Source organism: Meles meles, chromosome 18, assembly GCF_922984935.1.
Source record: "Meles meles chromosome 18, mMelMel3.1 paternal haplotype, whole genome shotgun sequence".
Taxonomy (NCBI): Eukaryota; Metazoa; Chordata; class Mammalia; order Carnivora; family Mustelidae; genus Meles; species Meles meles.
Genome location: NC_060083.1, coordinates 44,500,523 through 44,527,736, shown reverse-complemented (window position 1 = coordinate 44,527,736; position 27,214 = coordinate 44,500,523). Strand labels below are relative to the sequence as shown.

The 27,214-nt window shown below is 55.8% G+C and overlaps 3 protein-coding genes across 6 annotated transcripts in view; all 3 read right to left on the bottom strand.

Annotated features, from left to right (window-relative positions):
- Positions 1-4,878: 4,878 nt before the first annotated feature.
- HSD17B1 (hydroxysteroid 17-beta dehydrogenase 1) lies at positions 4,879-6,807 on the bottom strand. Its single transcript, XM_045986156.1, has 6 exons — positions 6,677-6,807; positions 6,403-6,570; positions 6,093-6,272; positions 5,878-5,971; positions 5,228-5,405; positions 4,879-5,121 (listed from the first exon to the last, which is right to left on the bottom strand). The coding sequence occupies exons 1-6, from the start codon at positions 6,771-6,773 to the stop codon at positions 4,897-4,899; spliced, it is 942 nt and encodes a 313-aa protein (XP_045842112.1). The 5' UTR covers positions 6,774-6,807; the 3' UTR covers positions 4,879-4,896.
- A 709-nt stretch (positions 6,808-7,516) lies between these two features.
- On the bottom strand, positions 7,517-14,294 carry NAGLU (N-acetyl-alpha-glucosaminidase). Its single transcript, XM_045986155.1, has 6 exons — positions 13,866-14,294; positions 12,200-12,347; positions 11,171-11,317; positions 10,901-10,986; positions 9,800-10,056; positions 7,517-8,742 (listed from the first exon to the last, which is right to left on the bottom strand). Exons 1-6 carry the CDS (start codon positions 14,249-14,251, stop codon positions 7,532-7,534), a joined length of 2,235 nt encoding a protein of 744 aa, XP_045842111.1. The 5' UTR covers positions 14,252-14,294; the 3' UTR covers positions 7,517-7,531.
- A 7,555-nt stretch (positions 14,295-21,849) lies between these two features.
- Positions 21,850-27,214, bottom strand: part of ATP6V0A1 (ATPase H+ transporting V0 subunit a1) — a 61,074-nt gene continuing 55,709 nt past the window's right edge. For all 4 annotated transcript variants that reach the window (XM_045986530.1, XM_045986531.1, XM_045986533.1 and 1 more), the window contains one exon: positions 21,850-23,438. In XM_045986530.1, the coding sequence (XP_045842486.1) occupies positions 23,345-23,438 (94 nt within the window). In that variant the 3' untranslated portion in view covers positions 21,850-23,344. The remainder of the gene's footprint in view (positions 23,439-27,214) is intronic.

Here is a 27,214-nt window from a genome sequence, read left to right as displayed (position 1 = left end):
GCTGACACTCAAGCTGGACTTAGGCAAGTGTAAGTTCCTTGACCCCTCCTCTGTCAGAATATCCCCACCGCGGGAGCAATGTTGTTGAGACCATCTGGACATTGTATGTGACTGAACCTAAGGAAGGCTTCTATATAAGCTTTTAGGATTCTGGTGGACAAGTGCAGAGATCCACTTGTCTCACAGCTGCCCAGGATGAGTCTCCTATGTCACTCCGCCTGCTTATTAAACCCACCACCTACCAATCTGGAATCGTCTGCTTCTTTCTTCCATCCTCTCTTGCCCTCTGTGTACAAGGACCAGTTTCAGGTTTCATCCAGGGAGCAGCCCAGAGTGTGAACCAAGAGTCATTTTTATTCAGTAAATATTAATTTAGTGTCTCCCATGATCAGGGATGGTTCTAGGTACAAGGGATCAACCAGTGAACAAAACAAAGGGCTGCCCTAGAGCTTAGATTCCTGTGTGTTGTCTACGGCCATACCACCCTGAACGTGCCCCATCTCGTCTGATCTCGGAAGCTAAGCAGGGTTGGGCCTGGTTAGTACTTGGATGGGAGATTCCTGTGTGTTTTGGGATAGGGTGGTGAAAGTTATAAATAAATATATAACAATAAAGTCAGCAAGTCAGTAAATAAATCTGTAACATCTAGTGATGATAAGTGCTACGAAGAAAAATAAAACAAAGGGGACTACAGTGGAGGGAAGGGAATGCTATTTTAGATGAGGTTGTCCAGGGAAACAGTAAAGACCTAAAGGAAGAGAATTAGGGAAAGAGAACCAGACAGAGGAACAGCCAGTTCAAAGGTTCTGGGGCAGAAAGCCAGCAGGGCTGAATCAGATAATGGGAAATGGTAAGAAGTAAGGTCAGAGGGTGCCTGGGTGGCTCAGTGGGTTAAGCCTCTGCCTTTGGCTCAGGTCATGATCCCAGGGTCCTGGGATCCAGCCTGGCATCTGGCTCTCTGCTCAGCAGGGAGCCTGCTTCCTCCTCTCCCTCTGCCTGCCTTTCTGCCTACTTGTGATCTCTCTGTCTAATAAATAAATAAAATCTTAAAAAAAAAAAAGAAGTAAGGTCAGAAAGGAGGTGGGGCCAGATCAAAGAATTGGAGGTCTTGGGGAAAAGCCTTGGATTTTACTTAGAAAACCACAGGGTTGTTTTATTTTTTAAGATTTTTATTTATTTGACAGAGAGAGAGAGAGAGAGAGAGAGAGAGCGCACACACAAGCAGGGGGAGCAGCAGGCAGAGGGAGAAGGAGAAGCAGATGCCTCACTGAGCAGAGAGCCCGATGCGGGGCTTAATCCCAGGACCCTGGGATCATGGCCTGAGCTGAAGGCAGGCGCTTATCCCACTGAGCCACCCAGGTGCCCCTACACAGGAGATGTCTTAAGTACAGACATGAAATAACTTTCATTTTTAAAAGATTATTCTGGCTGCTCTGTGGATGTTTTACTGTTGGTGGGTAGGGCTGTCATCAGGGAAACCAATTAGGAAACTACTGCAATAATCCAGATGAGATGATGGTGCCCTCAGAGACCAGGGTGATTTCCAAATCTGTTTTGACAACTGAAGGTATTTGCTGATGAACTGGTTGGGGGATGAGTGAGAAAGAATGGAGTTGTTATACAGATGCTGGCGAGGATGCAGAGAAAGGGGAACCCTCCTACACTGTTGGTGGGAATGCAAGCTGGTGCAGTCACTCTGGAAAACAGCATGGAGGTTCCTCAAAATGTTGAAAATAGAGCTACCCTATGACCCAGCAATGGCACTACTGGGTATTTACCCTAAAGATACAAACATAGTGATCCGAAGGGGCACGTGCACCCAAATGTTTATAGCAGCAATGTCCACAATAGCCAAACTATGGAAGGAACCTAGATGTCCATCAACAGATGAATGGATAAAGAAGATGTGGTATATATACACAATGGAATACTATGCAGCCCTCAAAAGAAATGAAATCTTGCCATTTGCAACGATGCGGCTTGAACTAAAGGGTATTATGCTTAGCGAAATAAGTCAACTGGAGAAAGACAACTATCATATGATCTCCCTGGAATGAGGACGTGGAGATGCAACGTGGGGGGTTTGGGGGGCAGGAAAAGAATAAATGAAACAAGATGGGATTGGGAGGGAGACAAACCATAAGTGACTCTTAATCTCACAAAACAAACTGAGGGTTGCCGGGGGCGGGGGGTTGGGAGAGGGGGAGGGGGTTATGGACATTGGGGAGGGTATGTGCTATGGTGAGTGCTGTGAAGTGTGTAAACCTGGTGATTCACAGACCTGTACCCCTGGGGATAAAAATACATTATATGTTTATTAAAAAAAATTTTTAAGTGAAAAAAAAAGAATGAATGTAAAAAAAAAATGAATGGAGTTGTCATATACGGAAGTGGGGTAGACGGGCGCGAGCAGTGGGAGGGCTGGAATGGACTTGGCATTTGAATACATTAAGTTTATTAGGCATCAAGAAGATAAGTTGAGTAGGAAGTTGGAGATGTCTGTCTGGAGTTTGTGGGAAACAATGGGGTTGGAGATACTGGAGACTTTGGTAGGGCTCATTGGCATAAAAATGGTCTTCAAAGTCACAGGACTGCATGAGACTTAAGAGTATGAATGTAGGGACCTGGGTGTCTCAGTTGGTTGAGCATTGCCTTCAGCTCAGGTCATGATCCCGAAGTCCCGGGATCGAGTCCTACATTGGGCTCCCTGTTCCACGGGAAGTCTGCTTCTCCCTCTGACATTCCCCCCTCTCATGCACGTGCGCACTCTCTCTCTCTCTCTCAAATAAATAAATAAAATAAAGTATGAATGTAGCTAAGGCACCTGGCTGGCTCAGTTGATGGAGCATGGGACTCTTCATCTAGGGGTTGTGGGTTCAAGCCCCACATTGGGTGTAGAGATTACTTAAAAATAAAATCTTTAAAACAAAAAAAGGGTATGATGCTTTTCTCATCATTGTGTCCCCACCCCCCAGAGGTGACCTTGTGAGCACGCACATACACACATATCCATACACACAGACACAAACTCACACAGGGGTGCAAAAGAACAGCTTGGGGGGGGTGCCTGGGTGGCTCAGTGGATTAAGCCGCTGCCTTCGGCTCAGGTCATGATCTCAGGGTCCTGGGATCAAGCCCCGCATCGGGCTCTCTGCTCAGCTGGGAACCTGCTTCCCCCTCTTTCTCTGCCTGCCTCTCTGCCTACCTGTGATCTCTGTCAAATAAATAAGTAAAATCTTTTAAAAAGCAAAAAAAGAACAGCTTGGGGGACAGGAGCTGGGCTCTGAGAGCAAGTCCTTTGTCCCAGGGATTGAGGCCGATGGCCCTTTCCCCTTCTGTGGCCTTTCTGGATCCTGAAGGCACGGCAGAACCATCTGGGCCAGCGAGGCAGGGGGATAGGTAGGGATGAGCCGGCTGAGGTCCCCTGTCCCAGGAGCAGAAGCAGCCAGCAGCCCAACGGCCCAGCAAGACCACTACCTAGAAGTAGCAGCAGACCAAGATGGGGTGACTCCTTCCGGCCCCCCTCAGGTTCCACACAAAACCCCAGCAGTTTCCTTTCTATTCCAGCTTCCCAAGTTCTCTGCAGCCAGGTCCCTGCCCTCTCCAAATGGTCATTTCCCTCCCATCTCCTAGTCCCTTCCCTGGTCCCATCTCCTGGGCACCCCTGCCCTTCCTCTGCTGGCAACCTCTAGCCTATTCTCCATCTACCCTCCAGCCCTCCTCCGGCACCCTAGAAAGAGACTGGCCACACAAACCTGCAGGCCCTTTCACGGGTTCCTGCCATCCCAGCGCCTTCCCCCATCTGCAGGAAGGATAGCCCACCAGGCCCCCGCTTGGCTTGGAGCTTCAGCTGACCCTCCTGGTGAGTGGCAGCCTCTGGGCTGGTGGGTATCCGTCCAGCTGAGTTTTGTCAAGTGCCTGGGCAGGAGGAGGACGAGTGGAGCTGTGTCCTGTTGACTCACTTAGCTTTGTTTCTTCTTTACGTATCTAGCTTCCACATAGGAACACAATTACCATAGTAATACCACCAGTAGCAGAAAGAATATCAGGGCCTCCGTCCCAGGGGCGTTCTGGTGGCTCAGTTTGCACCTGCGTTAGGCTGGGGTAGTGGAGCCCTGGGATAGAGCCCAGTGTTGGGCTCCCTGCTTGTGGGGTAGCCTGTTTCTCCCTCTCCCTCTGCTGCTCTCCCTGCTTGCGCGTGCTCCCTCTCTCTCTGACAAACGAATAAATAAAACCTTTAAAAAAAAAGATTTTATTTATTTGATACAGAGAGAGCGCGCGCACGCGCACAAGCAGGGGGAGCAGCAGAGGGAGAAGCAGGCTCCCTGCTGGATGCAGGGCTTCGTCCCAGGACCTTGGGATCATGACCTAAGCTGAAGGCAGACGCTTGACTGAGCCACTCAGGCGTTCCCAACAAATAAAATCTTAAAGCAACATCAACAAATCTCCATCTCAACACTTTCAGACAGTACCTCAATTAATCCCCCATACACTCCATGACATAGGTCTTATATCCATTTTACAGGTAAGAGAACAGTCGGAGAAAGGTTAAGGCCCTTGCCTGATTTCCCATGACTGGGGCGGGGGGGGGGGGGCAAGTCACAACCTGGCTCTCGCCCTTCCCCGGTCCACCTAACACCTGCTGCAGACACCCCGTGGGAATCCAGGGACCACTCGCCGCCCCGCCCTTCCGCGGGTTAGCCTCTTCCTCTTTCTGGGCCTCGGTCTCCGTGCAGCTATAACCCGGGCTAACCACGATCTTTCCAGATCGCCCAACCGCGGCACGCGCCACTTGTCCCGCCAGAGCAGTGCAGCCGGCAGCCTGGCGCCGTCCCCCAGAACCGCGCGCCCCTGGGGCACAAAGGAGAGAGCGGCAGACAGCGGTGGACCAAGCCTTTATTGCGGGGCAGCGGCGGCGGGAGGAGCGCGGAGCGCGGGGCCGCCCGGGGCCGCGGCGGTCAGCTCCTCCGCGGGCTCGTCGGCGAACACAGCGCGGTGCATGGCGGCGACGTAGCTGCAGCCGCTGGGGTCTGCCAGGCGCAGGTGCGCCAGCGGCAGGAAGCTCTCGGTGCTGAAGTAGCGCAGCGCGGGGCGCGGGGCGCGCAGCGCGGCGAGGAAGACCTGCGGTGGCGGGAGGAGGCGCGCTGGCTGGAGCTGGGTCCCCCTCCCCCACCCCCCGCCGCCGCTGCGCGCCGTCCCGGCTCCCGGGGCCGCGCCCGACCCCTACCTCGGTCACCTCCTCCGGGTCCTGCGCCGCCTCGCGGAAGATCCGCTCTAGATGGCGCTGGTAGCGGGAGAAGAGCTGGCGGGTCTCGGCGTCCGCGCCGTCCAGCACCCCGCCCGCAACGCCCTCCAGCTTCTCCAGAAAGGCGGTGCGCACCGGGCCGCACTCGATGAGGCTCACGCTGCGGGCCCAAAGCGCCGAGTGGTCGGGGGGGGGGGGCGCAGCCAGCGGGCCGGACCCCAGCTCTGCCGCCGGGCAGGGCAGGACCTGCGAGATGCGGGTCTATGCCCCGGCGCCGGCGCCGCCGAGGTAACCAGAGCCTTTGAAAAGCGGCTTACAGCCAGACAAGCACCCCTGCCTACCCCCCGCCCACCCACAGCCATTTCGGGGGTGTGAGGGAGATTTGCATCGGAATTCCAACCTGGCAAGCTCCCTTACTGTGTGACCTTGAGCCAGTCACCTAACCTCTTCGGCTTCCCAGCTGGATGGCAGCAGAGGCGCGGTAAGGAATGGCAAGTGCCCTGGCACACAATAATTGTGACCCGCAGTGGGGAGGGGCCAGGGAGAACGCCTGAGAGAGGCTCCAACAGGACAGGGGGCTGGAGTTCCCAAAGTCAGGGGACAGGGGTCCCCGGGGCGGGGCGCTGACTCACTGGACCCCGAAGGGAGGCAGGAGAACCGCCAGACTCTCGCACAGGCCTTCGATCGCGAACTTGCTGGCGCAGTAAACCGCGTTGAACGGCAGCCCTTCGAGGGGAGAAGAGGCTTCGGAGGCGCGTCTGGGACGGTAGGCACCGGAAGCCCCAGGCAGCCCGAGGCACTGCCACCAGGCCCCGCCCCTCCCGCTGGCCCCGCCCCATCCACGCACCCATCAAGCCGCCCATGCTCCCGGTCACCAGCACGCGTCCCGAGCGGCGGCGCTTCATGTCGGGCAGGAAGGCCTGCAGTGTCCGCACCGTCCCGGCCACGTTCACGTCCAGCACCGACCCCACTGCGCCAGCCGTGTGCGCCTCCAGCGGCCCGATCAGACCCCGCCCCGCATTACACACTGAGGGGAGAGAAATCGGACCCTGCCTGCCTCTCTGTCCTCCGACCCAGCAGGTTCCTGGGCCTCAGGACATTTTGGTTTGGACACAGTGCCGGGGAGGCTTCTGCACGCGTGTTGCGGGGAGGCTCACCCAGCACGTCCACGCGGCCCTCGGTCACGCGTGCCCGGGCAGCGGCCACAGAATCCGCGTCCCTCACGTCCAGCTGCAACGTCTCCAGGGAGCCAGGAGGGCACCCTCGGGACCGGGCTGCCTCCCACAGCGGGCCCTGCGCCCTCAGGTCCCGCAGCGTGGCATACACTGGAGGTTCAGGAAGAGGACGAGTATCTGAATTCCCTGCTTCCCGCTATCTGGTCCCCTTGGCCCTGGGGCTGCTCCTTTCTCTCCATCCCAGCCTCTCAACTACCTTTGAAGCTCCGGGAGGGGTCGGACGCCAGACGCAGGGCCAGGTGCAGGCCGATGCCAGAGGAGCAGCCGGTGATGAGCACCACGGTGCGGTCCATGGGGAGACAGTGGGGAGAGGCCCCGGGAGTGGGAGTGCACTGCTCAAGACTCAGGTCTCTGAGCTCTTTAATCTAACCTGCTCCGCCTCGCCCCCACCCTCGGGGTCCCCACCCCTTGTTGTGTCTCCAACCTAATCTCAAGGCTGAGCCCTCCTTCGGGTATGGGGCCTGCTCTGCTCCGGGTCAAGGTGGAGATGACGCCCCTGCTGGGAATACCCTCTTCGGTGGCTGGTCAGAGGCAAGGCAAAGCTTTGTGACTAGGAGATGTGGGCACTGAGTGCCCTGGGCACATCCTCCCCTGGGTGTGCCTCTGTCCCATAGAGACAATTACAGGTTCCAAAGTTGGCTGCGGGGGGTGTGAAAGTAAACGTTTTGGGAGGGCATTCCCAGTTCCAAGGTCGGGTGTTAGTATCAGAAATGGGGAGGCCGAAGCAAGGGGGCAGGGAGAAAGAGCCCCTCACACCAATGTGTATCCTATAGCCCAAGTCCTCCCAGTCATCATGGGAGTGACATTCTGAGAGGCCTAGGGGACTCACCAGTTTATTAAGTTGTATTAAAAGAGTACTTTGATCCCAAATCTGGAGTGGAGGAGGAGGGCAGCTCACCTCCCCCCTCCCCCAACTTCCCATGCCTGATCCTCTGGCAGGTCTTGAGTTCTTTTGCCGGGGCCTGGGGACCTGCTCGTCTAGCTCCAGGCCCTGGGAGCCTGCCCAGGCCTGGAATTCAGGAAGGACCACCACCCAAGCGTGGCTCATCTGTCACAAGGTCCCAGCCACCAGCCGGGGGTAATATTTGAGGAAGAGCTTCTTGGCCAGGTCCACAGTGTCACCTTGGGGCTGGCTGGGATACCTCTGCGTGCTGAAGACGAAGGTCTGCTCCAGCTGGAAGGCATGCTCTTCGAACTGGGGCTGGTGGAAGGGACGGCCTAGGACCAGGCTCTCAACCAGCATCTGCATGAAGAGCTCCCAGCGTGGGGCGTAGTAGTCCGCCACCAGCCCCGCCAGCTGCTTGTTGGCGTAGTCTAGGATGTTGCCCTCGGGCCCCCAAAGGGTCAGCTGGTAGCGGCCGTTCTGCTCATAGAAACGGGCCTCAGTCTCGCTGACGGCGGCCGCGCGGGCCTGCTCCAGCCAGGTGCCCAGCAGGAAGCGGCTGTCACTAGCCAGCACTCCATCCAGGGCCGGCAGAAGCTCGTACACCAGGATGCCGGCCGCCCTCATTAGGGGAACCAGCTCCTTGTTCAGGTAGGCGGTCCTCGCCTCCGTGTAGTACAGGCTGACCAGCTCCTGGGCCGCCTGGCGAGTCACGTCCAGCAGGTCGTAGCGGAAGGTGGGGCTCTCGGCTAGGGTGGGTGTGGCTGTCAGCAGCAGCCGCCAGGCCTCGAACACGGCCGAGCGGTTGTACCAGACGGTGGTGACCATCTGCAGGGATGGCCTCCTGACCAGGGGGCTGCGATTGTGCCCAGTGCAGGCCTCACCAGAACAGTTGTAAACACTCCCAAGAAGCAGTCTCCAGGCGACCTCTGTCTCCTTGCTGTCGACTCCATACCGACGTGCCGCAAAGCTGGTCACCCAGGCCTCCAAATCAGCCACTGGGTCCTTCCGCCAGCCCAGCTCTGCCATGAGGGCATAGACCACTTCGTTCTGGCCGATGCCCTCCGGGGCCATGCCCGTGCCTACCATAGTGGAATTGGGGAAGAGGCGGGCCGCGGCAGGGCCCTGGTTCACGGCCTCCAGGGCCCCAAACAGACCGTGGTTACCCCCAAAGTTATGCAGCATGCACCAGATAAAGGGCTGGCCGTGGAAGGAGGCTGTGCGGAGGTACACGGGCTGGCTCTCGGCAAACAGGTCCAGAACCAAGAGGCGGCCACGGGGCACTGCCCCCAGCACGGCTCTCACCTGGGCCGGCCCCCAGAACTGGGGCTGGTGCTGGAAGAGCCAGCCTTGGAGCAGCCACACGGCGTCAGGGTCCACTGTGGTTGGGGAGGGGCAGGGAGACAGAGAGAGGACTGATGAGAGGCAAGAGGGTAGGGGGCCGTTCACCCCGTTCTACAGATGAGAATGAGGTCCAGAGAAGTTAAATGACTATCCCAGTTGGCAAGCTTTACGAAGCATCAAAATTACCAGAAGGGGGCGCCTGGGTGGCTCAGTGGGTTAAGCCTCCGCCTTCAGCTCAGGTCCTGATCTCAGGGTCCTGGGATGGAGCCCTGCATCAGCCCAGCATCGCATCGGGCTCTCTGCTCAGCAGGGAGCCTGCTTCTCCCTCTCTCTCTGCCTGCCTCTCTGCCTACTTGTGATCTCTCTCTGTCAAATGAATAAATAAACAATCTTTTAAAAAAAATTACCCAGAAAGCTGATTAAAACAGGTGCCTGGGCCCAAGCCCGAGTCATTCCAATTCAGGAGAAGGTGCAGACCCGACGGCTCTGGGATGAGGCTGAGGCGACGGGGCCTGGATCACAGTGCTCTCGAGGCAGCCTGAGCCAATGGGCTCCCTTCCTGGCTGACACGGAGGCCTCCGCACCCTGCCACTGCTGACCTGACCCCTCTCTGTCCCACCCTGTAAGCAGCAGGACAGAGCACTTGGTTCCTGGAGGAGCGTTCCTGGAGGACCAGGAAGGGCACCCACCAGCTTTGAACACATCCCCTAACCTCTGGCCCGCATCACCTACCTCAGCTCGGAGGCAGAGTCCAAATGAAATATCTGCAATAGCCAGCACTTAATGGCACTTTACTCTGGGCCAGGCATCATTCTGCTTACGTGGCAGCCCCATTTTACAGATGAAGCCACTGAGACACTGGGTGGGAGATAACTTGTTGCAAGTCACACGGGCCAAGGTTCGAGCAGGCTGTCTGGCTCCAGAGCTCATCTCCCACCCGCAGTATGGTTAACTGAGACGGTGTATGTGTACAAGTGCTCCGTAAATGGTCAAGTGCTGTCTTTCTTCCCATGCCACTGACCTCTGCTGCACCCGTGTCTCTGAGGGCTGGGGGTGGGGGGCTCCCCTTCCCGGCTCTCCCTGGCACCGAACCTGTGATCATGGCCTGGTAGACAGAGGCTGTGGCTGCGGCAAGGTAGGAGGGCTCCGAGGAGGGGGGCACCATCTCGTTGAAAGTGTCGGCCCCATAAATGTGATCCGTGCCAAACTCTTTGGTCAGCTCCCGCAGGAAGAGGCTCCCAATGATGGGGAAGAGAGGGTCTTCTGGAGCCAAGAGGAAGGAGCAGGAATAGGAGCAGTTGAAATGTCCCCAGCTGCCCAGCTGGGTGACGTTGACCTGAGGGAACACCCTGGTGGGGGAGGGAGCAGGGGACAATCCAAACATTTACTGGAGGCTGATACAGATTTCACCAGCAGCCTCCCTGGCTTATCTGCAGTTCCTGGAACACATCCCAGTCTCTCGTACCCCCGTGCCTTTGCACAGACTGTGTCCTGTGGCTAGAATAATCCTTTCCTCCTCCCTTCCTGCTTATGTAGCTGGTTACTCCTCAACATCCTTTGAGTTTCATCTCATCTGTAAAGCTTCTGTTCTCTCTCCCCCTCCCACCAGCTGAGACAAGCAACACTCATTTTTCAATACTTGGCCCAGTGCTGCCTCTGCTCTGAGGCCTGGCTGCCCCTCTTCCCCAGGCAGAAGGGGCCTAAACAGAGAAGTGGACCCACATATATTCCTGCCCGTATCACTATACCGTATGCCCCTGCCAACCTCTCACAGAGCAGGGGCAGAACTCAATGCACCTTCATCGCTGCATCCCCACGACCCAGCACAGAGCCCGGTCTGACAAGCACTTGCTGAATGTAAGAATGAGGCTCTTGCTACCCAGCCGGGAGGTGAAGGGGTGGCCAGCCAGGCCAGCAGCAGTGCACTAAGGCCTGTGACAGCGGTGGGAAGCGGGTGTTCATGGGCGTGAAGGAGGTGCTAACAAGGTGGGGGCCCCAGCAAGGCTACCTGAGGGAGGGGGGGTCTCAGCTGGCCTCAGAGACTTTTCCCAGCCACAAGGGAAGGAGGCCAGGGATCAAGCCCAGGTTCACATCTAGAGCTTCAGTTTTTCTTTAAATCACGTTTTGCAGGAAAAAATAAATTCCCTCTCTGAGCCAAGTCCGAGGGCAGGGCGGGGTAAGGGGGGCCATTACCTGGTGAGAGCCTTGGGGACGTGCCCTGCGAAGGCAGGCAACACCGGGATCATGCCGAAGGAGCGCATGCGGTCCAGGATCCGATGCTGGAGGGAACGGAGTGGGGAGGCAGTGGGCATGGCCTTGAGGCCGGAGGCCCTCACTCCCCCACGGCACACTGAGTCCCCAAGGCCTAGTTAAGAGCCCCAAGGCTGGCCAAATACCCACCCCCCGGCCCAGGACTACGTGGCACTGTCCAACGCTGCCTCCTTTCCTCCCCCGTCCTTTTACCTGCAGGTACAGCTGTTTGAGGTGCCAGGAGCGGGGCAGGGGGCCACCCCACGTGTGCAGGTTGCCCATGCGCCCCCAGGCCAGGAAGGCAGGGCCAGTGAAGTACTCATCAATCTCCGACTGGGTCAGGCCCAAGGCCAGGTACACCTGAGGAGGAGGGCGAGCCCCGCACATAAACACATGTGAATACATTCATCTCCGCTCGGTAATTCATGCGCTCAACGCTCATTCATCTCTTCTCTGGGCTGAGCCCTAGAGTTACTAAGACAAAACGTGACCCATTTCCAGGAGTCCACAGTCCAGGAGAAACAGACCTGTGAACAGGGGAGTTGACTTATCGGTCAGTTTTGCTGCAAGAGTGAGGTGAGGCACAAAGGGGCTCTCCCCAAAACGGGGAAGGGGTCTTAGAAGGCTTCACAGAGCAAGGCGGGCCAGAATGATGGGTGAGGCCAGCTCTGCAGGGAGACTAAAGAACCCACCAACCCTCCCCGCCCCCACCCGCCAGCAGCCAGAGCCCTCAGGGTCCTGGTACAGAAGTCCCCAGGCCAGGGGAATGCCTGCAGCGGAGGGGAGCTCCTACATGTGTTGACAGGAGCAGGTCTCCCCCAGATTTGCATCTCAGGACACTGGTGGAACTTAAGAGCCGGGAGTCCTGTTCAGAGGCTCTTGCGGGGTTAGGGGTGAGGGTCGTCCAGGGAGAGGGGGCAACAGCCTGCACTGGGGACATGGATAAGGATAAAGATGATGAGGCAGATCAAGGGCTGCCGATGAGACAGAATCCATGGAAGCTGTGGCCTGACCAGCTGTGGGGATGGGGAGAGAGGGAAGCCCGACTCCTTAGTGTTTCTAGTGGGGTGCTGGGGTCCAGCCCCGAGCAGGTGCTCCTCTGTGTTCGGCTCAGCAACGGAAGCCTGCTTCTGGACACCTCGGGCCATCATGCACGCCACGAACACCTCTAAAGTCTTTATTCTCTGTGTCAGACCCTGAGCTGTGGGGAGGCAGGGACACAGAGGGGAGGGGGACACACACCCGCTGCCAGATGGCCTCCTGGCCACTCCAGGCCAGTGCCAGGTTGATGCCATTCAGTGCCATCCAGTCCAGCTCCCGCTCCCAGCGGGCCCAGTCCCACCACACGAAGGAGTAGCTGTGCGTGCACACATTCTGGTAATAGCGGTACCTGTCGGGGAAGGGGTGGGGGATGGGGTGGGTTTGAGCTGCAGCATGACCCTGAGGGCAGAGGGTCCCCCAACCTCTGAGGGTCCCTTGCCCAGGGAACAAGCCCCCCCCCCCCACTCCAGATCAAGCCCAGACGGGAGGAGTTGTGGCCACCCACTGCTTCACTCTGGGACCCACCCCGGGGGGCGCTGAGACTCAGTACTGAGGCAGGAGGGAAGGGAGGCTCGGGAGACAAAGTGACCAAAGTAAAGCAATTCTGGTGTTAGGCTGATCCCGAACCTAAAAGTCATTAGGTCATAAAGGAGTCACAAGGTTGCCGCATGGAAAGCTACAACACCCTCACTCTCTCCAGTAGTAAAAGCTGCAAAAGTTGGACATTCTTAAAATTGATCCCCATGGGTAATTCCACAACCGGAATCACAACCCTAAAACAGTGGAAAAATTAACCGTCCAAAGTAAAGGTTAAACCCAAAGTTAGGGGCGACTGGGTGGCTCAGTCAGCTAACCATCTGTCTTCAGCTCAGGTCATGATCAAAGCGTCCTGGGATCAGCCTCCTGTTGGGCTCCCTGCTCAGCGGGGTGCCTGCTTCTCCCTCTCCCTCTGCCCCACCCTCCTGCTCACGCTCACTCAAGTCACTCTCTCAAAGAAATCAAATAAAATCTTTAAAACACCCAAAGTTAAAAAGTAAGCCTCTTCCTACATGGATAGCTAATTTGAGAAACTTACAAAACCCTTGGTCTGGGAGGAGAGAGGGCTCCTTTGTGAAGTAGCACCTTTCTGACTTCTAGACTTCATAAATCTTTGTCCCTTCTCTAAACGGCTTGTTCTTGAACCTTTCTCCCCAAAAGCCAAGAACCTTCTTATGAGGGGTCTGACGCCCTCCCATTCAGGGCCTCCGCCACCCCGCTGTTCTGAGGTGCCCCTAGCCGCAGCCAGGCAGGAGTCCCGGAGAGCGCATTGCATCTCCAGTCAACTCTTCCAGAGCCCCCCCTGCACAGTGGTTAAGTGCTCCACGGCAACGCTGGTCCCTGTCCTGGAAGGGGGGGTCCCCCTCCCCACAGTCTAATGTGGAGACAGATGTGTGAACACCTTCCTGCAGTGGGACAAGCGCCAGCATGGAGGCTGTGAGGCGGTGGGTGTCATTCCTCGGTGAGCATCTTCCAAGAGAAGGTGGAAGGAAAGGAATAGCATTTTCTGGCCACTAATTGTGCACCACAAATCCTATGCCCGTCACGGGGCCGATCCTCACGACCAACACTGCGCGATAGATGTCACTGTTTCCATTTTTCAGATGAGCCAGCTGAGGCTCGTAAGTGACTTATTCAAGGACACACGGCTTTTAGAGGCAGAGTGACCCTACGGCCGGCGCTAGGATCAGTCTCGGTGCCGTATCTAGCGCGGGGCGCGGCCGGGCCTCTGCGAGGCGGGAGGTGGGAGGCAGGTGCAGGTGCAGCGGCCGCCAGGGGTGGGGGGGTGCGGAGGGCGGTGTGGGACCCCGCGGGCAGGCGCGCCGCGTACCTGTTGGGCGTGGCCTCGGTCAGCTCCTCCGGTACGGCGGGCAGCGGCTCCGGCAGGCGCAGCTGAGAGCCGGACCAGGCCACGTGGCAGCCGCAGAAATCGCGCAGGTAGCGGTGCAGCCCCGCGGCGGCGGCTACGCCGGTAGAGCCAAGCACCCGCACCCGCGCCCCGGCACCGCCTCCGCTCAGGCGGTAGGTGTCCAGGCCAGACTCGGCCGCCAGGGCGCGCTGCACAGACACCGAGAAGGCGGCCGCGGGCCCGGGCCCCAGCAGCCGGGCCAGCAGCTCCCGCACGGCCGCCGCCTCCCGGGCCTCGTCCCCGGCTGAGCCGCCCGCGGCGGCCAGGACCAGGAAGCCCAGGACTGCGGCAACAGCTGCTGCCTCCATGGTCCTGCGGTCTCGGGCTGGCCCGCGGCCCGCTGGGCATCAATTGCGACTTGACTAGGGGGCGGGACGGCCTGCGCCCAATCAGCTGCGGGTCTCAGACCACGTGGCGCAGAAGGTAGCGCCCCAGCCGGGCGGGGAGAGACCGCGCTTCCGGGCCCCAGACCCGAGTCCCGGGGGTGTCTCCTGACCGCTCGTGGTGTGGGAGCGCGTGACCCGTGTCATCAAAAGCCCGGGCTGTGACCCGGTGCCCTTCAGAAGCGTCTTCAGGTACAGTTGTACCTGAAGAGCTTTCACACTGTCTTCCAGCCAGCAACTGCCCAACAGAGTTTTATTTGGAGTTTTATTTTGTGCCAGACACAGGCACTCTCCTCTAGGAAAAACCTAGAAACTAAATACTTACATATATTGAAAGGAATCTGGACGCCTGGGTGGCTCAGTCCTTTAAGCCTCTGACATTAATTTTGGCTCAGGTCATGATCTCAGGGTTGTGGGATCTGGCACCCCACCGTGTTCAGCAGGGAGTCTGCTTGCTCTTCTCTCTCCTTCTCCCTCTGCCCCCCTCCCCCTTCCCGCTCAAGTGTTCTAAATAAATTCATTTACTCCTAAAAAGAACTGAAAGGAATCTATTCAAAGTCCGCCCACCCACCCACCCCAGCAAAGCTAACAGACAAAACTCACAGGTGTCCACTTGCCTCTCTGTTTTTCTCTGTGCTCTCCATCCTCGGAAAGTAGACCCCCACTACGGAGCATATTCTCTCCCCCTATCCCAGATGAGCCCGGGACAGAGCCCCTCAGAGAACCTGCCATCTCCTGCTCTACCTGGCCAAGTGTCGCAACCCTCTCACATCCTTCAAAACCCCTTAAAAGATCCAGCCTGTCAAAAACTCAGGTGACTTCTCTGGGATGTCTGGCCCCTCTCTTCCCTGGGAGAATAGACAAGCTCTGTCCTGCTTGTTCCTCTACTCTTTTTGCAATTCTTTGCCCTGGACACTGGCCACTGTAACATAAATAAAGTTGTGATGCTGTGAAGAAACACAATAGGTACTCGGCCTAAGACTTCCAAAAGGAAGCAATATTTAATATGAATTAAATTGGGATTGACTAGGAAAGGAGGGAGGAGAGAGCATTCCCCGCAGAGAAAATGTATGTAGGAAGACTAGGGGGGGGCGCCTGGGTGGCTCAGTGGGTTAAGCCTCTGCCTTCAGCTCAGGTCATGGTCTCAGGGTCCTGGGATCGAGTCCCACATCAGAACCCCTGCTCAGCGGGGAGCCTGCTTTCCCCATCTCTGCCTGCCTCTCTGCCTACTTGTGATCTCTCTCTGTCAAATAAATAAATAAAATATTAAAAAAAAAAAAAAGACTACGGGGCACCTGGGTGGCTCAGTGGGTGAAAGCCTCTGCCTTCGGCTCAGGTCATGATCCCAGGGTCCTGGGATTGAGCCCCGCATTGGGCTCTCTGCTCAACCGGGAGCCTGCTTCCTCCTCTCTCTCTGCCTGCCTCTCTGCCTACTTGTGATCTCTGTCAAATAAATAAATAAAATCTTAAAAAAAAAAGACTAGAGAAGGGTGAAGAAAGAGCTGGGCAGATTTGAGGAACTAAAAGATCAGGAAGTGGAAGGAGATGGGTCATGTGAGTCTGGACTGCCCATGGTGGGACAGGGTGGAGGGGTGGGGGAACGGGGATGGGGGGTGGTTAAAGGCTCTCCGTTTGATCCTTAAAGGGTAGCCAAAGCAGGACAGGTGGACCCCATATCTTCATTGTACCTCCTGGGAAACTGATGGCTGGAGAAAGGAAGTGATGTGGACAAGATCAGTAACCAGTAGGAGAACATGTTTAGGACTAGAACCTGGACCTCCTAACTCCCACCGTCCTTGCCACCGTTCCCAAATGATGCAACTTTTCAGGCTGTCTGCTGGCCCGGGTGGGGTTGGGTGGAGCTGTGTAGTGACCGGAAGTGGTGGGCCCTTTGGGAGGACCACACTTCCTAAGATGATTCTGGGTCCCTTTGGAGGCAGATGTAGCTTTTTCTAGAGTGTTAGGCCTGAGTGAACTGCTGAGAGAAAGGGGAGGGGGTCAGAGGAAGAGTTGCCAGTGCAGGGAATTCAGAGCCTGAACCAAAAGAGTACATGGGAGTCCAAAGAGCTTTTTCCCTGCTCCTCTGCCCCCTGCCTGGCCACAGGCAGGAACTGCAGGCACCCTGCCTTGTTCCCAGGTCAGTGAGCAGCTCCTGCTCCCTGTCGGTTTCTGGTACCAGAAGGTTCCCACTGTTTTCCCTGGGAGCAGCTCCAAGACTAGCCCAGAGAGCTGTGCCCTCCTGAGGCCATAGCCTATACCACCCCTGGCCCCCGGCTTCTCTCCACTCCCCTCCAGTCTCCCCTCCAAACGCTCTTTGCTCCAAGTAAGACTTGTCAGACATCCCTCCCAGGACCACTTGACCAGCATTTCTGGGTTTTACGGTGCACAAGGGTTGGGGCAGTTGGGCTGCAGGTTGTCAGGCTCAGGGCGCCTCTCTGTGGGATCTGGCTTCATCCAGAGTGGTGGGGGCGGCCTGCAGCAGTGAAAGATTAGGACGGGTTTGGTAGCGCCTTCAAGGCCTGAGCTCATGGATGCTTGGGCAGGAGCTTCGCAGATTATTCCGGACAAGTCACACTGTCTCTGCTCATCTTCCCCACCGGGCTGGGAGCTCTCCGCAGACAGTAGGCGGCTGATTGAAGAAATTAAGGTACATCAACTGGATGAAGTATCAAGCAATTGCTTAAAAAAAAGTGGGGGGATGAGGACAATGTGTGGTGTTAATGTTCTGCAAATTATACGTATATTTATATATTTTTAAATTTTTGTTTTAAGATTTTATTTACCTGACAGAGAGAGAACACAGCAGGGGGAGTGGGAGAGATAGCAGCAAGCTTCCTGCAGAGCAGGGAGCCAGATGCAGGGCTTGATCCCAGGACCCTGGGATCATGACCTGAGCAGAAGGCAGACACTTATCTAAGCCACCCAGGTGCCCCTATATATTTATATTTAAAGGCCAAGTTTGCTATACTCCCATTTGTGCTTTTTTTTTTTTTTTTTTTTTAAGGGCCATGAAAACAGTGGTTGCCCTGGGTTGGGCACTGGGACTTTCGGGGTGGAAGGATGGCTTTTATAATAGGGCCTTTTGTTCTGTCTGATCATTTCACCACGACACTTGTGCAGTTAACGTGTGGAACGAGTGAGCTGGGCTCTCTGCTCTCCACCTGTCTCCTCTTTCGTTCCTGGCCAGCCTGACCTTCTGCCTATGCACCCCCAGAATACCTTCAGGGTCACTTACCCCTTTCTGCCTGTCCTCACAGCCTGTAGGATCCCACCACCTTGTGTGTGAGGAGGAATGTGTGGATCCTTCCTTGTCTCACCACCAGGGGACAGCCCACACCCAGGACATGCCTTGGGTCTGCTGGGGAGCTGGGAGAGCAGGCAGGTCATTGAGAATCTGAGATCTGAGAGGAGCTCCAATGAACGCCCCTTCTACCCAGAGCTCCTGCGAGCAGAAAAAGGTGCAGTCCTACCCAGGCCCCCAGTGAAGGACAGGATGAGAGGGGGGTCCTGAAAATGCTGATGGACTTGTCTCCTATAACATCAAGCCACCCTCTCCCACACTTGTTCCAGTACCTCCAAGTGGCGCACTCCCCGGACAGGAGCACACTCATTCAGCAGAGGTCTGTGGTGCAGGGGTTCCATAAGAAGGGGATCAGGATACATGGTGTGCCCCTTAAATACAGGAGCAATGGCTCCATCCTGCTCCCTGCCCATACCCCAGGGTTCCTGGGACTCCTCCCCAGCCCCACTTCCATGGCTCCGTTCCTGCTCAGTCCATCTTTAGCTGGCTGGGCTGGAGGCAGCCCAAGGCCACTAGATCCCAGAAGTTCTGCTTAGGCAATGACCTGCCAACCCAGGTCTTTTCCAGTGGACAAGAGAGGTATCTCTCCCCATGGAAGCCCTAGGTCTCTCACCCCCTGCCCCATTTTATTGATACATATCTTAAGTTTACCAATTTAAATGTTCACTTCAGGGGTGCCCGGGTGGCTCAGTCAGTTAAGTGTCTGCCTTTGGCTCAGGTCATGAGCCCACATCGAGTCCCACGTCAGACTCCTTGCTCAGTGGGGAGCCTGCTTCTCTCTCTCCCTCTGTCTGCTGCTCCCCCTGCTAGTGCCCTGTCAAATAAATAAAAAATCTTAAAAAAAAAAAAGTTCAGGGGCGCCTGGGTGGCTCAGTGGATTAAGCCGCTGCCTTCGGCTCAGGTCATGATCTCAGGGTCCTGGGATCGAGCCCCACATCAGGCTCTCTGCTCCGTGGGGAGCCTGCTTCCTCCTCTCTCTCTGCCTGCCTCTCTGCCTACTTGTGATCTCTCTCTGTCAAATAAATAAATAAAATCTTTAAAAAAAAAAAAAAGTTCGACTCAGCAATTTTTTTAAAGTAAATTCAGAGTTGTGCAACTGTCACTATAATCTAATTTTATATCTTCATCATTCCCCAAAAGAAACCCTATACGTACTAGCAGTCCCTGATGTCATTTTAATTGGGCCCCAGCCCCATCCGGTCGCCCGTCTACACTCTACGGATCTGTGGCCCATTCCAGACATTTTACATTAAAGGAATCACACATTATTTGGTCTCACATCTGGCTTCTTAGCTTGATGCTTTTTTTTTTTTTAAGTTTTTATTTATTTATTTGAGTGAGAGAATGAGCAGGGAGAGCAGCAGAGGGAGAGGGAGAAGCAGGCATCCCGCTGAGCAGGGAGCCTGATGTGGGGCTCGATCCCAGGACCCTGGGATCACGACCTGAGCCAAAGGCAGCCGCTCAACTAACTGAGTCACTCAGGAGCCCCTAGATTAAATGTTTTGAAAAACGGCCAGAGCTGCTTTCTGAAGGAGCTGAACCATTTCCCATCCCCCGCCCCACACTGCAGTTCCAATTCCTCCACATCCTTGTCCACACTTTGATTTTCCCTTTATTACTGCCTTTCACGGTGGGTTTGATGTGGCAGATCTTCTTATGGTTTTGATTTGTATTTCCCTAATGAGGCAAAGAATCTTTTCATGGGCTTATTGTTCATTTGTGTTGTTTTCTTCCTAGAAATGTCTGCTCAAATCCTTTCATTTTTTAAATTAAAAAGTTAATTTTTTTACCTTTTATTTTTTAAGATTTAAAAAAAAATTTTTTTTTTTTAAATTGTTATTTAGGGGCGCCTTGGGTAATCAGTGGGTTAGGGCCTCTGCCTTCGGCTCAGGTCATGATCCCAGACTCCTGGGATCGAGCCCTGCATCAGGCTCTCTGCTCCGCAGGGAACCTGCTTCCTCCTCTCTCTCTGCCTGCCTCTCTGCCTACTTGTGATCTCTGATTATTTATTTCTAATTGTGATTATTTATTTATAAATAAATAAAATCTTTTTAAAAAAATTGTTATTTATTTGACAGAGAGGGCACACAAGCAGGGGGAGGGGCAGAGGAAGAGGGAGAAGGAAAAGCAGACTCCAAGCTGAGCAGGGAGCCTGATGTGGGGCTCCATCCCAGGACCCTAGGATCATGACCTGAGCCAAAGGCAGACATTTAAATCACTGAGCCACGTAGGCTTCCCTAATTTTACCTTTTATTTAATTAAAAAAAAATTTTTTTTTAAGATTTAAAAAAAATCCATCCTGGGATGGAGCCCCACATCAGGCTCCCTGCTCAGCGGGGGAGGCCTGCTTCTCCCTCTCCCACTCCCTGTTTGTGTTCCCTCTCTGGCTGTGTCTGTCAAGAAAATAAATAAAATCTTTTTTAAAAAAGTACAAAACCTTGTTAAGACTAAGGCCCGTATCTTTTTTTTTTTTTTTAGAGTTATTTTATTTTAGAGAGCGCGAGAGAGAGACCCTGTGCATATGCGGCGGTGGGGAGGCGCAGAGGGAGAAGGGGAAAGGGGAGAAGCAGACTGTATTGAGCCCAGAGCCCAGTGTGGGGCTTGATCTCAAGACTCGAAGATCGTGACCCAACCCAAAGTCAAGATTTGGGACTCTCAACCAACTGAGCCACCCAGGCAGCCCTCAGGCCCTTATCTTTTCTTTTTTGTTAAGATTTATTTATTTGAGAGCGAGAGAGAGGTGGGAGGTGGGAGATAAACTCAAGCAGACCCTGCGCTGAGTGCTGAGTCCAATGCCAGGCTTGATCTCCCGACCCTGAGACCAGGACCTGAGCTGAAAGCAACAGTCGGACACTAACCCACCGGCCCCCCTCTTTTATCTTGTTGTCGCTTTGCTTTTAGGGTTATATCTAAAAATCACCCCCTAACCCAAGCTCACGAAAACATTCTCCTATAATTTCCCATAGGAATTTTCGTTTGTTTGTTTTTTTTTTTTTTTTAAAGATTTTATTTATTTGACAGAGAGAGATCACAAGTAGACAGAGAGGCAGGCAGAGAGAGAGGGAAGCAGGCTCGCTGCTGAGCAGAGAGCCCGATGTGGGACTCGATCCCAGGACCCTGAGATCATGACCTGAGCCGAAGGCAGCGGCTTAACCCACTGAGCCACCCAGGCGCCCGGAATTTTCGTTTTTAACTTTTACATTTAGAGAAAACGTAGCCTACTTGGAGTTCATTTTAAATACGGTGTGGGGGCTGCCGTCCAGATGTGTTCTTTCGCACGAGGATACCCAGTTGTACAAATACCACTTGTTCAAGACTGTTCGTTCCACACTGAACTGTCCTGGCCCCTTTGTGGAAGCTCAATCTCCCACAAAGTAAATCTATTTACCTCTGGACTCTCAATTCCATTCCACTGATTCCAAATCTCTCTCCTTTTGAGTTGGTAACCGAGCAGAGGCTGAAAGCACTCCTCCCCATGAAGGTTCAACCTGCGGGGGCCTGAGGCACCTGCACTCACCGGCCTGTTCCAGGGCAGGTGGCCTGTCCGGGAGGAGAGGGCTCGAGGAAGAGGAACATGAAACAGGGTGTTCCTGCCCCCTCCTCGCCCCGCCTCGCCTCACCCCTCCCGAGCAGCAGCTGTTTGCCTGCTGCTCACATTCCTCCGCAGCCCGTCCTGGAGGCCCCAGGAGGAATGGGGAGGGAGGGCACTGCGGAAGAATGTGGGTGCCTGACGCGGCAGTTAGGAGGGAGACCTTGCCCTCCCTGCCCGCCCCGCCTGCTGCCTCTTCAGCTGCCTGCCGACTTCAGCACCTCACATCCTCCCACTGCCCTGAGGAACCCCACGCAGAGCCTCCACTTACAACAAGGCCAAGGGCATCAGGGCTCAGAAGGGCCAGGCTACTGAGTCCTGGACAGCACACTTGTAGAAGAGGCACAGGCGGGTGCGCAGCTGCCCAGGCCCCCTCTTCCCCTGCCCAGTAGGTGGGCAGAGTGGGAAAGGAAAAGGACGACAGTTCCCTAGTTCCCCTCCCCACAGGAGGTATCTGCGGAGCTGCTGGGCTCCAGGGAGGGGAAGGCGCCTGGGAAACTTGAGAGGTGAGAATTTCACAAACTGTCTGGCCTGCAGCTGTGGCCTCTGATCACAGGGAAGCAGACGTGCTGGGGGAGGGGCAGGGGCATGCAACACAGGGGCTGTGGGCACAAGGACAGGCAGCCTCCCTGGTAGAGTCAAACACACACTTTATTCCGCACAGGAATTTGTGAACAGAAGGGCCTTGGGCAGGGTTCCTAAGAGCTCTGCTTCAAACCCTGCTGTAAACAGAGCAAAGGTCACATGTAAACCACGGGGCCCAGAGGGGAGGGGGCTCAACACGGGGCCTCACTGGCCACGCAGGGGGAAGCTCGGGTGGCCAATGCCTAGGAGAGACTCTAAGTGACTCACTCAGAAAAGCCCGGGTGGGAGGAGTGCAGGGCCCTGGCCAATTCAGGGGATTATCTCCACCACTGGGGACCCAGGGTTCAATTTAGCTGAAGCAGCCTGGGCTGCTATGTCAATACATGATTTAAGGCCCTGAAAGCCACAGCCCAGCATGGGGGTGACCGGAGAGGTTGTCTCTTGGGGGTGCTCCCCAACCGCCCACAGGGTAAGGCCTGCAGCTCTCACAAGCAGCGCACTGCAGCCCCGGCCCAGCCTCCCACCGACAAACTGTAAATGGCACCGACCTTCACTGCCCAGGACCAGGACCACACTCCCTTGACCAGGGTCCCCCGTGAAAGTGCAGAGGGGCGCTGGAGGGCAGAGAAGGCAGGTCTGCCGGCAGAACCACCCTGGATGACTATGGTCCTGCCCTCGAGACTCATGATTAGGGGTAGGGGAATGTCTTGGGGTCTGCGCCAGGAAAGGGCACCAGTTCGAAGCCTCTGCCCAGAGGGCCTGCTTGCGGCAGGGCCCGCAGCTCGGCCTGAGCAGCATCCCACCACAGGAGGCAGCCAGGACCTCCTCGCAGAGACCCAGCTGTGCTGTTGTGCCGGGTACACAGCGGGTAGGGAGGAGGGGATTCTGGGAAGGAGGAGAGGGCGCAGATTAGGGAGGTGGTGTGGGGTCCCCTGGGACCCTTGGGAGTGACAGGGAGAAGCCACGCATGACGGCACAGTCGGGTCCAGCTGAATTCCTGATTAACAACTGCTCTGAAGACCAGAGGGGATGGGCAGAGGACAGCAACACCACCTCCTGGATCCTCTCCCTACTAACTCAAGAGTGGGATGTGTTAAAGGGCACCCCTACCCCCAACCAGTAACTAGAGTGGCAGGAAGAGGGGGCTCCAAGTCCTGGTGTATATGGTGACAGCGCTCCTTCTGTGGGCTTTGGGCTCAAATGTAAAATGCACAAACTTGTTCATCACCAGGGGACAGAGAAGGGGCTGTCTCTGGCTGGATGGAGGCTGGGAAGGCAAGGCCAGTGCCCAGTGGGTATGAGTGACAGCCAGAGCCCGGCTTCTCTCTAGAAAATCACACTACACATGAAGTTGGCGGTGGCGGAGGACCCAGGGAGGGACGGATCTATCTAAATGACTCACAGGTGGCTGGGGGAGGGGTGGCAGGGATGACACAAATACCCCGAAACCCAGGGAACACAACCAACAGGCCAGAGGAGCACAGCTAACCACTGCGGAGGGAGTGGGGAGGGCAGCCTGCCGGCACACAGCCCCACGACGGCCTCACTCGTCAAACTTCCCTTCCCGAATGTGCTCAAAGGAGAAGGGTAGGAATTTGAAACCGGTTCCGCTGTAGAATTTATTCTGGAACTCGACCCTGGGGAAAGGGAAAAGGAAAGCCATCATTCCACAGAATCCTTTTGGGATTTCCCAGGGGCTAAAAGGATGCTCTGACGCTTCTCCTGGTGACCTCACTTTCCTACTGAGCCGGGGCAAACAGCTCAGCCTTCTGCCGCCCACCCGCCCACCCACCCACCAAGCCCAGGCGTTACCCTACTTCCCACAGTGCACACAAGCCCTGCTTCTGAAGCCGGGGCCTGCCCTCGGCCAGGCACTCTGGCAAGGCAGGAGTGAGTGCCGCGTTCCTCCTCACTGGTTTGTCCTTCCGGCTCCTTCCTGCTAAGCTGAGTGTGTTTACACAAAACTCTGTCTAGCCCTGTGCGAAAGTGCCACTGCTCTGAGTCTCTTGAGAGCAATGAGACTGGACACCAGCTCCCGGCCAGGGCTCAGGGGCTCACGGCAGACCTCTCAGAGAAGCCCCTGGGCGGCAGAGCTCAGCGCCAGCGACTCGGGCAAGTGCCCTTGTTTGTTTCTTTTCTTGCAGGAGGAAGGAGAAGGGAGGGTTGTGAGTGAAGGCTGGAGGCTTTGGGGAGGAAATTCCCAGGAGTTGCGGGGGTGAGAGTCTTCTCCAAGTAATGGGAAAAATATTCTCCAACGACAAAAACATCTGAGAAGGAATTCTTCTCTCAGGGGCTGAAAGGAAAAGCAGAGCTTCACCTCCCTTCCCAGGCAGCCCAGCAGCCATCGCTGACGGCCTCCCTGGGGCCCTCTCCAACTCCGAGGGGCAGGAAGCTGGCCCTCCTGGAAGCAGAGCCCGGTCCGGCTGCAGGCCGAGCTTCCCCCTGCGCACTCCCTGGAGGGCGGCCCAGCAACCAAATCACCACCAAATATGGGCAGAAAAATGCATGAATCAGAGGATAAAAAAGCCAAGGAGAGCTGCCCTGAGGAATAGTTTCCATGCAGCCTGTGTGACCCTGGGGGCACCAGCAAAAGCCCTGCAAAGGACAGGCGGGGCTGGGGCTGGAGGCTGGGACCTAGGGCTGGACTCCGTCCTGCCTCCAAGCCCAGAGGCCTGCACAGGAAGGACTGTGCGCATCAGGGACTGTCTGATAGTGGCCCCCACAGGTCCTTAGAGGCCCCTTCGGCCCTGCAGTGCTGGCTGAGGACACTGCAGAGATGCTGGCTGCAACCCCTGGGGAGAAGAGGTGAACAGAATTTTCTGCGGGGGGCGTTAGAACAGGTGGCCTTCTCCTCCCAGCCCCACATTCCAGGGGCTGGGCCAAGATCCCAAAGCCTCCCAGACTCTGGAGGGTTCCCTAGGCCAAGGGAAAATAGGACCTGGGGGAGGGGGCTTCACACTGAAGTCACAGGATTCCTGGCGAGAGCAATTTCAAACCGGGATCTGGACTTATCCCCCTGTCCCAACCCCCTGAGAAGTCCTAGAAGCTACAGTTATTTAGGCCTCCATTGGGGGCATTAGGTAGGGATGGGGCAGGTTCCTGCTTTTCATCCACTGCTGTCGGGTCTGCATGCTTCACGCCGAGCAGGCTGTCAGCATATGGCAAGGGTATTTCTGAACAAGTAGAAAGAGATCGACATATCCCTTCTGCATTTGACATGTGGCAAGATGGTGGCCAAGTCTCCTTAGGGTCTACGGGGGGCGCAGAACTCTGACCCCCTGGCTGGCTAATCACACAAACAATTCAAATTCCAAACTGGACGAATGGAATAGGAGCTTCAGGAGGTTTTCCGATGCCTGTGGGATCACCATCTTTCTGGCATTCCTCTGTGTGCCTTACCTACCCAGGGGGCCCAGCGGGAAGGAAGGGCTCCAGGGGTCTGGGATGCAGGTAGATGACTTCTGCTGTGTGAGCACACGGGCGGTCCCTCTGACACACAGGCCTGCTACTCCCTCTACCTCGAGCCACTGCCTGTGGTTAGAGGGTTCAGGTGGCCACCACCATGGACACCCTGGGGCATCTCGGGGTCAGTCTGACTTCCTGTCCCCTCTCAGCCTCACTTACTCCAACCTCCTAGAACAAAGCTGGAAAGCAATCTCCCTATCGGGCTCCCCACCCTTTTCTCCCGCCCAGTCAGGGAAATGAGTGCTTCCTGAGAAAGTACAAACATCAAGTTCTTTGCATGGGGGCCTAGAAGGCCCTGCTCACAGCCCTGCAAAAGTTCCTCTTATTTTGGGAGCCTGCTACACTACTCAGGGAGCCTCCGGGGCCCTGCCATGGCCCAAGCCACCTCTAGAATTCCACAATTGTGAGGAGGCCCGGCCTCAGGAAGTCAGATGGGTTCCTCAGACACCCCTTCCCTCCCTGCTGCAGTACCTGGCAGAGGCCATCCCGTGACCCGAAGGGTAAGGGGGAGTTGCCAGAGCACTGGGCACTGCTATGTAACAGGAAACCTCGTTTCCTTGAGTGAAGGAAGGGGAAAGGAGTCCTGGGTCTCCTCCCTTTCCTGGCAGGCATGTGAGTGGAAAGAGGCAGTTTCAGAAAGATGATCCTGGGCTGAGCTACTTCTTGGGCCCTTTCTGCCGCTCTCTGAGCAGCCCAGGGCCTGCAGCACACCTCTGTCTGATGGCCCCCACGCCAGGGCGATGATGGCGGCCAGGAACGACACTCCAGGTGTGCTCACTTCCAGGCCAGCTGTTCCTGCAACCGCCCCGTGGCGTCCTGTGCGCGCCACTCCACTCTGTACGACAGACTGGTCCCCACCTGCCTTTGCCCTTCACCAAATCTGTGAGTGCACACGTGTGCACCTCGACACGCGTGTGGATCTGCTCGGTAAGGAGGGATTTGGTTCCTGAAAGTGGCATGGGCCAGGGGGCAGCAGTCTTTCAACTGAAGTCAGTTTGGTGTCCACAAACTGACAAATTCTATCCCTGCCTTTGCCTTTCTTGCACAAGGAAAGACATCTATGACATTAGCAAAAGAGAGAAACATGTAATTCAGAAGGACACGGAATGAACAGGCGGGGACAGTCACCTGTTCCCTCTTGTTTTCAAATATATCGCCCACCTCCTTAGGACCCTACACGAATCTCACTCTAGTGGTGTATGACATTGTTTTTCTTGTCCCCACTGAAGACGTCCAGAGCTTTTGTAATGGGGCAGCCCTTATACCAGGATCAGGAAACCTCAGCTGACAGCCAAGGATAAAGTGACAGTTATGAGGACGTCCAGGCTGGACCCCAGGAAAAACACAGCAATGTCCCACAGCCATTTTCAGCAGGACCCGCTGTCCTCAGCCTCACAAGAGGGCCATAACTAGAATTCCTGCATCCCAGCGGTGGTGGGGACAGGGACTAGAACGCCCCAATCCCTGCCTCACATCCACATCTGGCCAGGAGGGGGAGCACGAGCACCCGTTTCATTCACCCCTTTTCAGTCTGGGCTATGCGATGCTCCAAACCGGCCTCCCAACCACGGGATTCTGAAAGCTGGACAAAGGAGTTTCGTGTTTCTCTTCCCAGAGATACCTCCACAACCCACAAGGTTGTCTGATGAGCCTGTGCCTCTCGTGGTGGGAGGTCTCCCCTCTCGAAATACTAAAATCAGTTTCTTTGCAAGGGACTGCCTCTAAGATGCCCTCTCCATAGGGCAGCCCACTTCTAAGCGATCTGCACTCAAACGTCAGTTTCTGATGAGCCCGGCCACTGCGACAGGCACCTGGTGTGCGCATTATTTTATTTATGACAGCGACCATGTTACGTGGATACCATCCTCTCCCCACCTGAAAGTGAGGTCCAGAAAGGTAAGTGCTCTCCTCAGGGTCACCCAGCCAGTGGCAGCAGAGCCGGAATCTG

Coding starts and splice junctions, on each gene's coding strand:
- HSD17B1 (XM_045986156.1), bottom strand. CDS start 6,773: ATGGACCGCACCGTGGTGCTCATCACCGGCTGCTCCTCTGGCATCGGC. Junction 6,571..6,676: donor CCCCTCCCGGAGCTTCAAAG/GTAGTTGAGAGG, acceptor CTGAACCTCCAG/TGTATGCCACGCTGCGGGAC. Junction 5,406..5,877: donor CTGCCTCCCTTCGGGGTCCA/GTGAGTCAGCGC, acceptor TTGGGCCCGCAG/CGTGAGCCTCATCGAGTGCG.
- NAGLU (XM_045986155.1), bottom strand. CDS start 14,251: ATGGAGGCAGCAGCTGTTGCCGCAGTCCTGGGCTTCCTGGTCCTGGCC. Junction 11,318..12,199: donor AGGAGGCCATCTGGCAGCGG/GTGTGTGTCCCC, acceptor CCTCCTCCTCAG/GTGTACCTGGCCTTGGGCCT. Junction 10,987..11,170: donor TCAAACAGCTGTACCTGCAG/GTAAAAGGACGG, acceptor CGTTCCCTCCAG/CATCGGATCCTGGACCGCAT.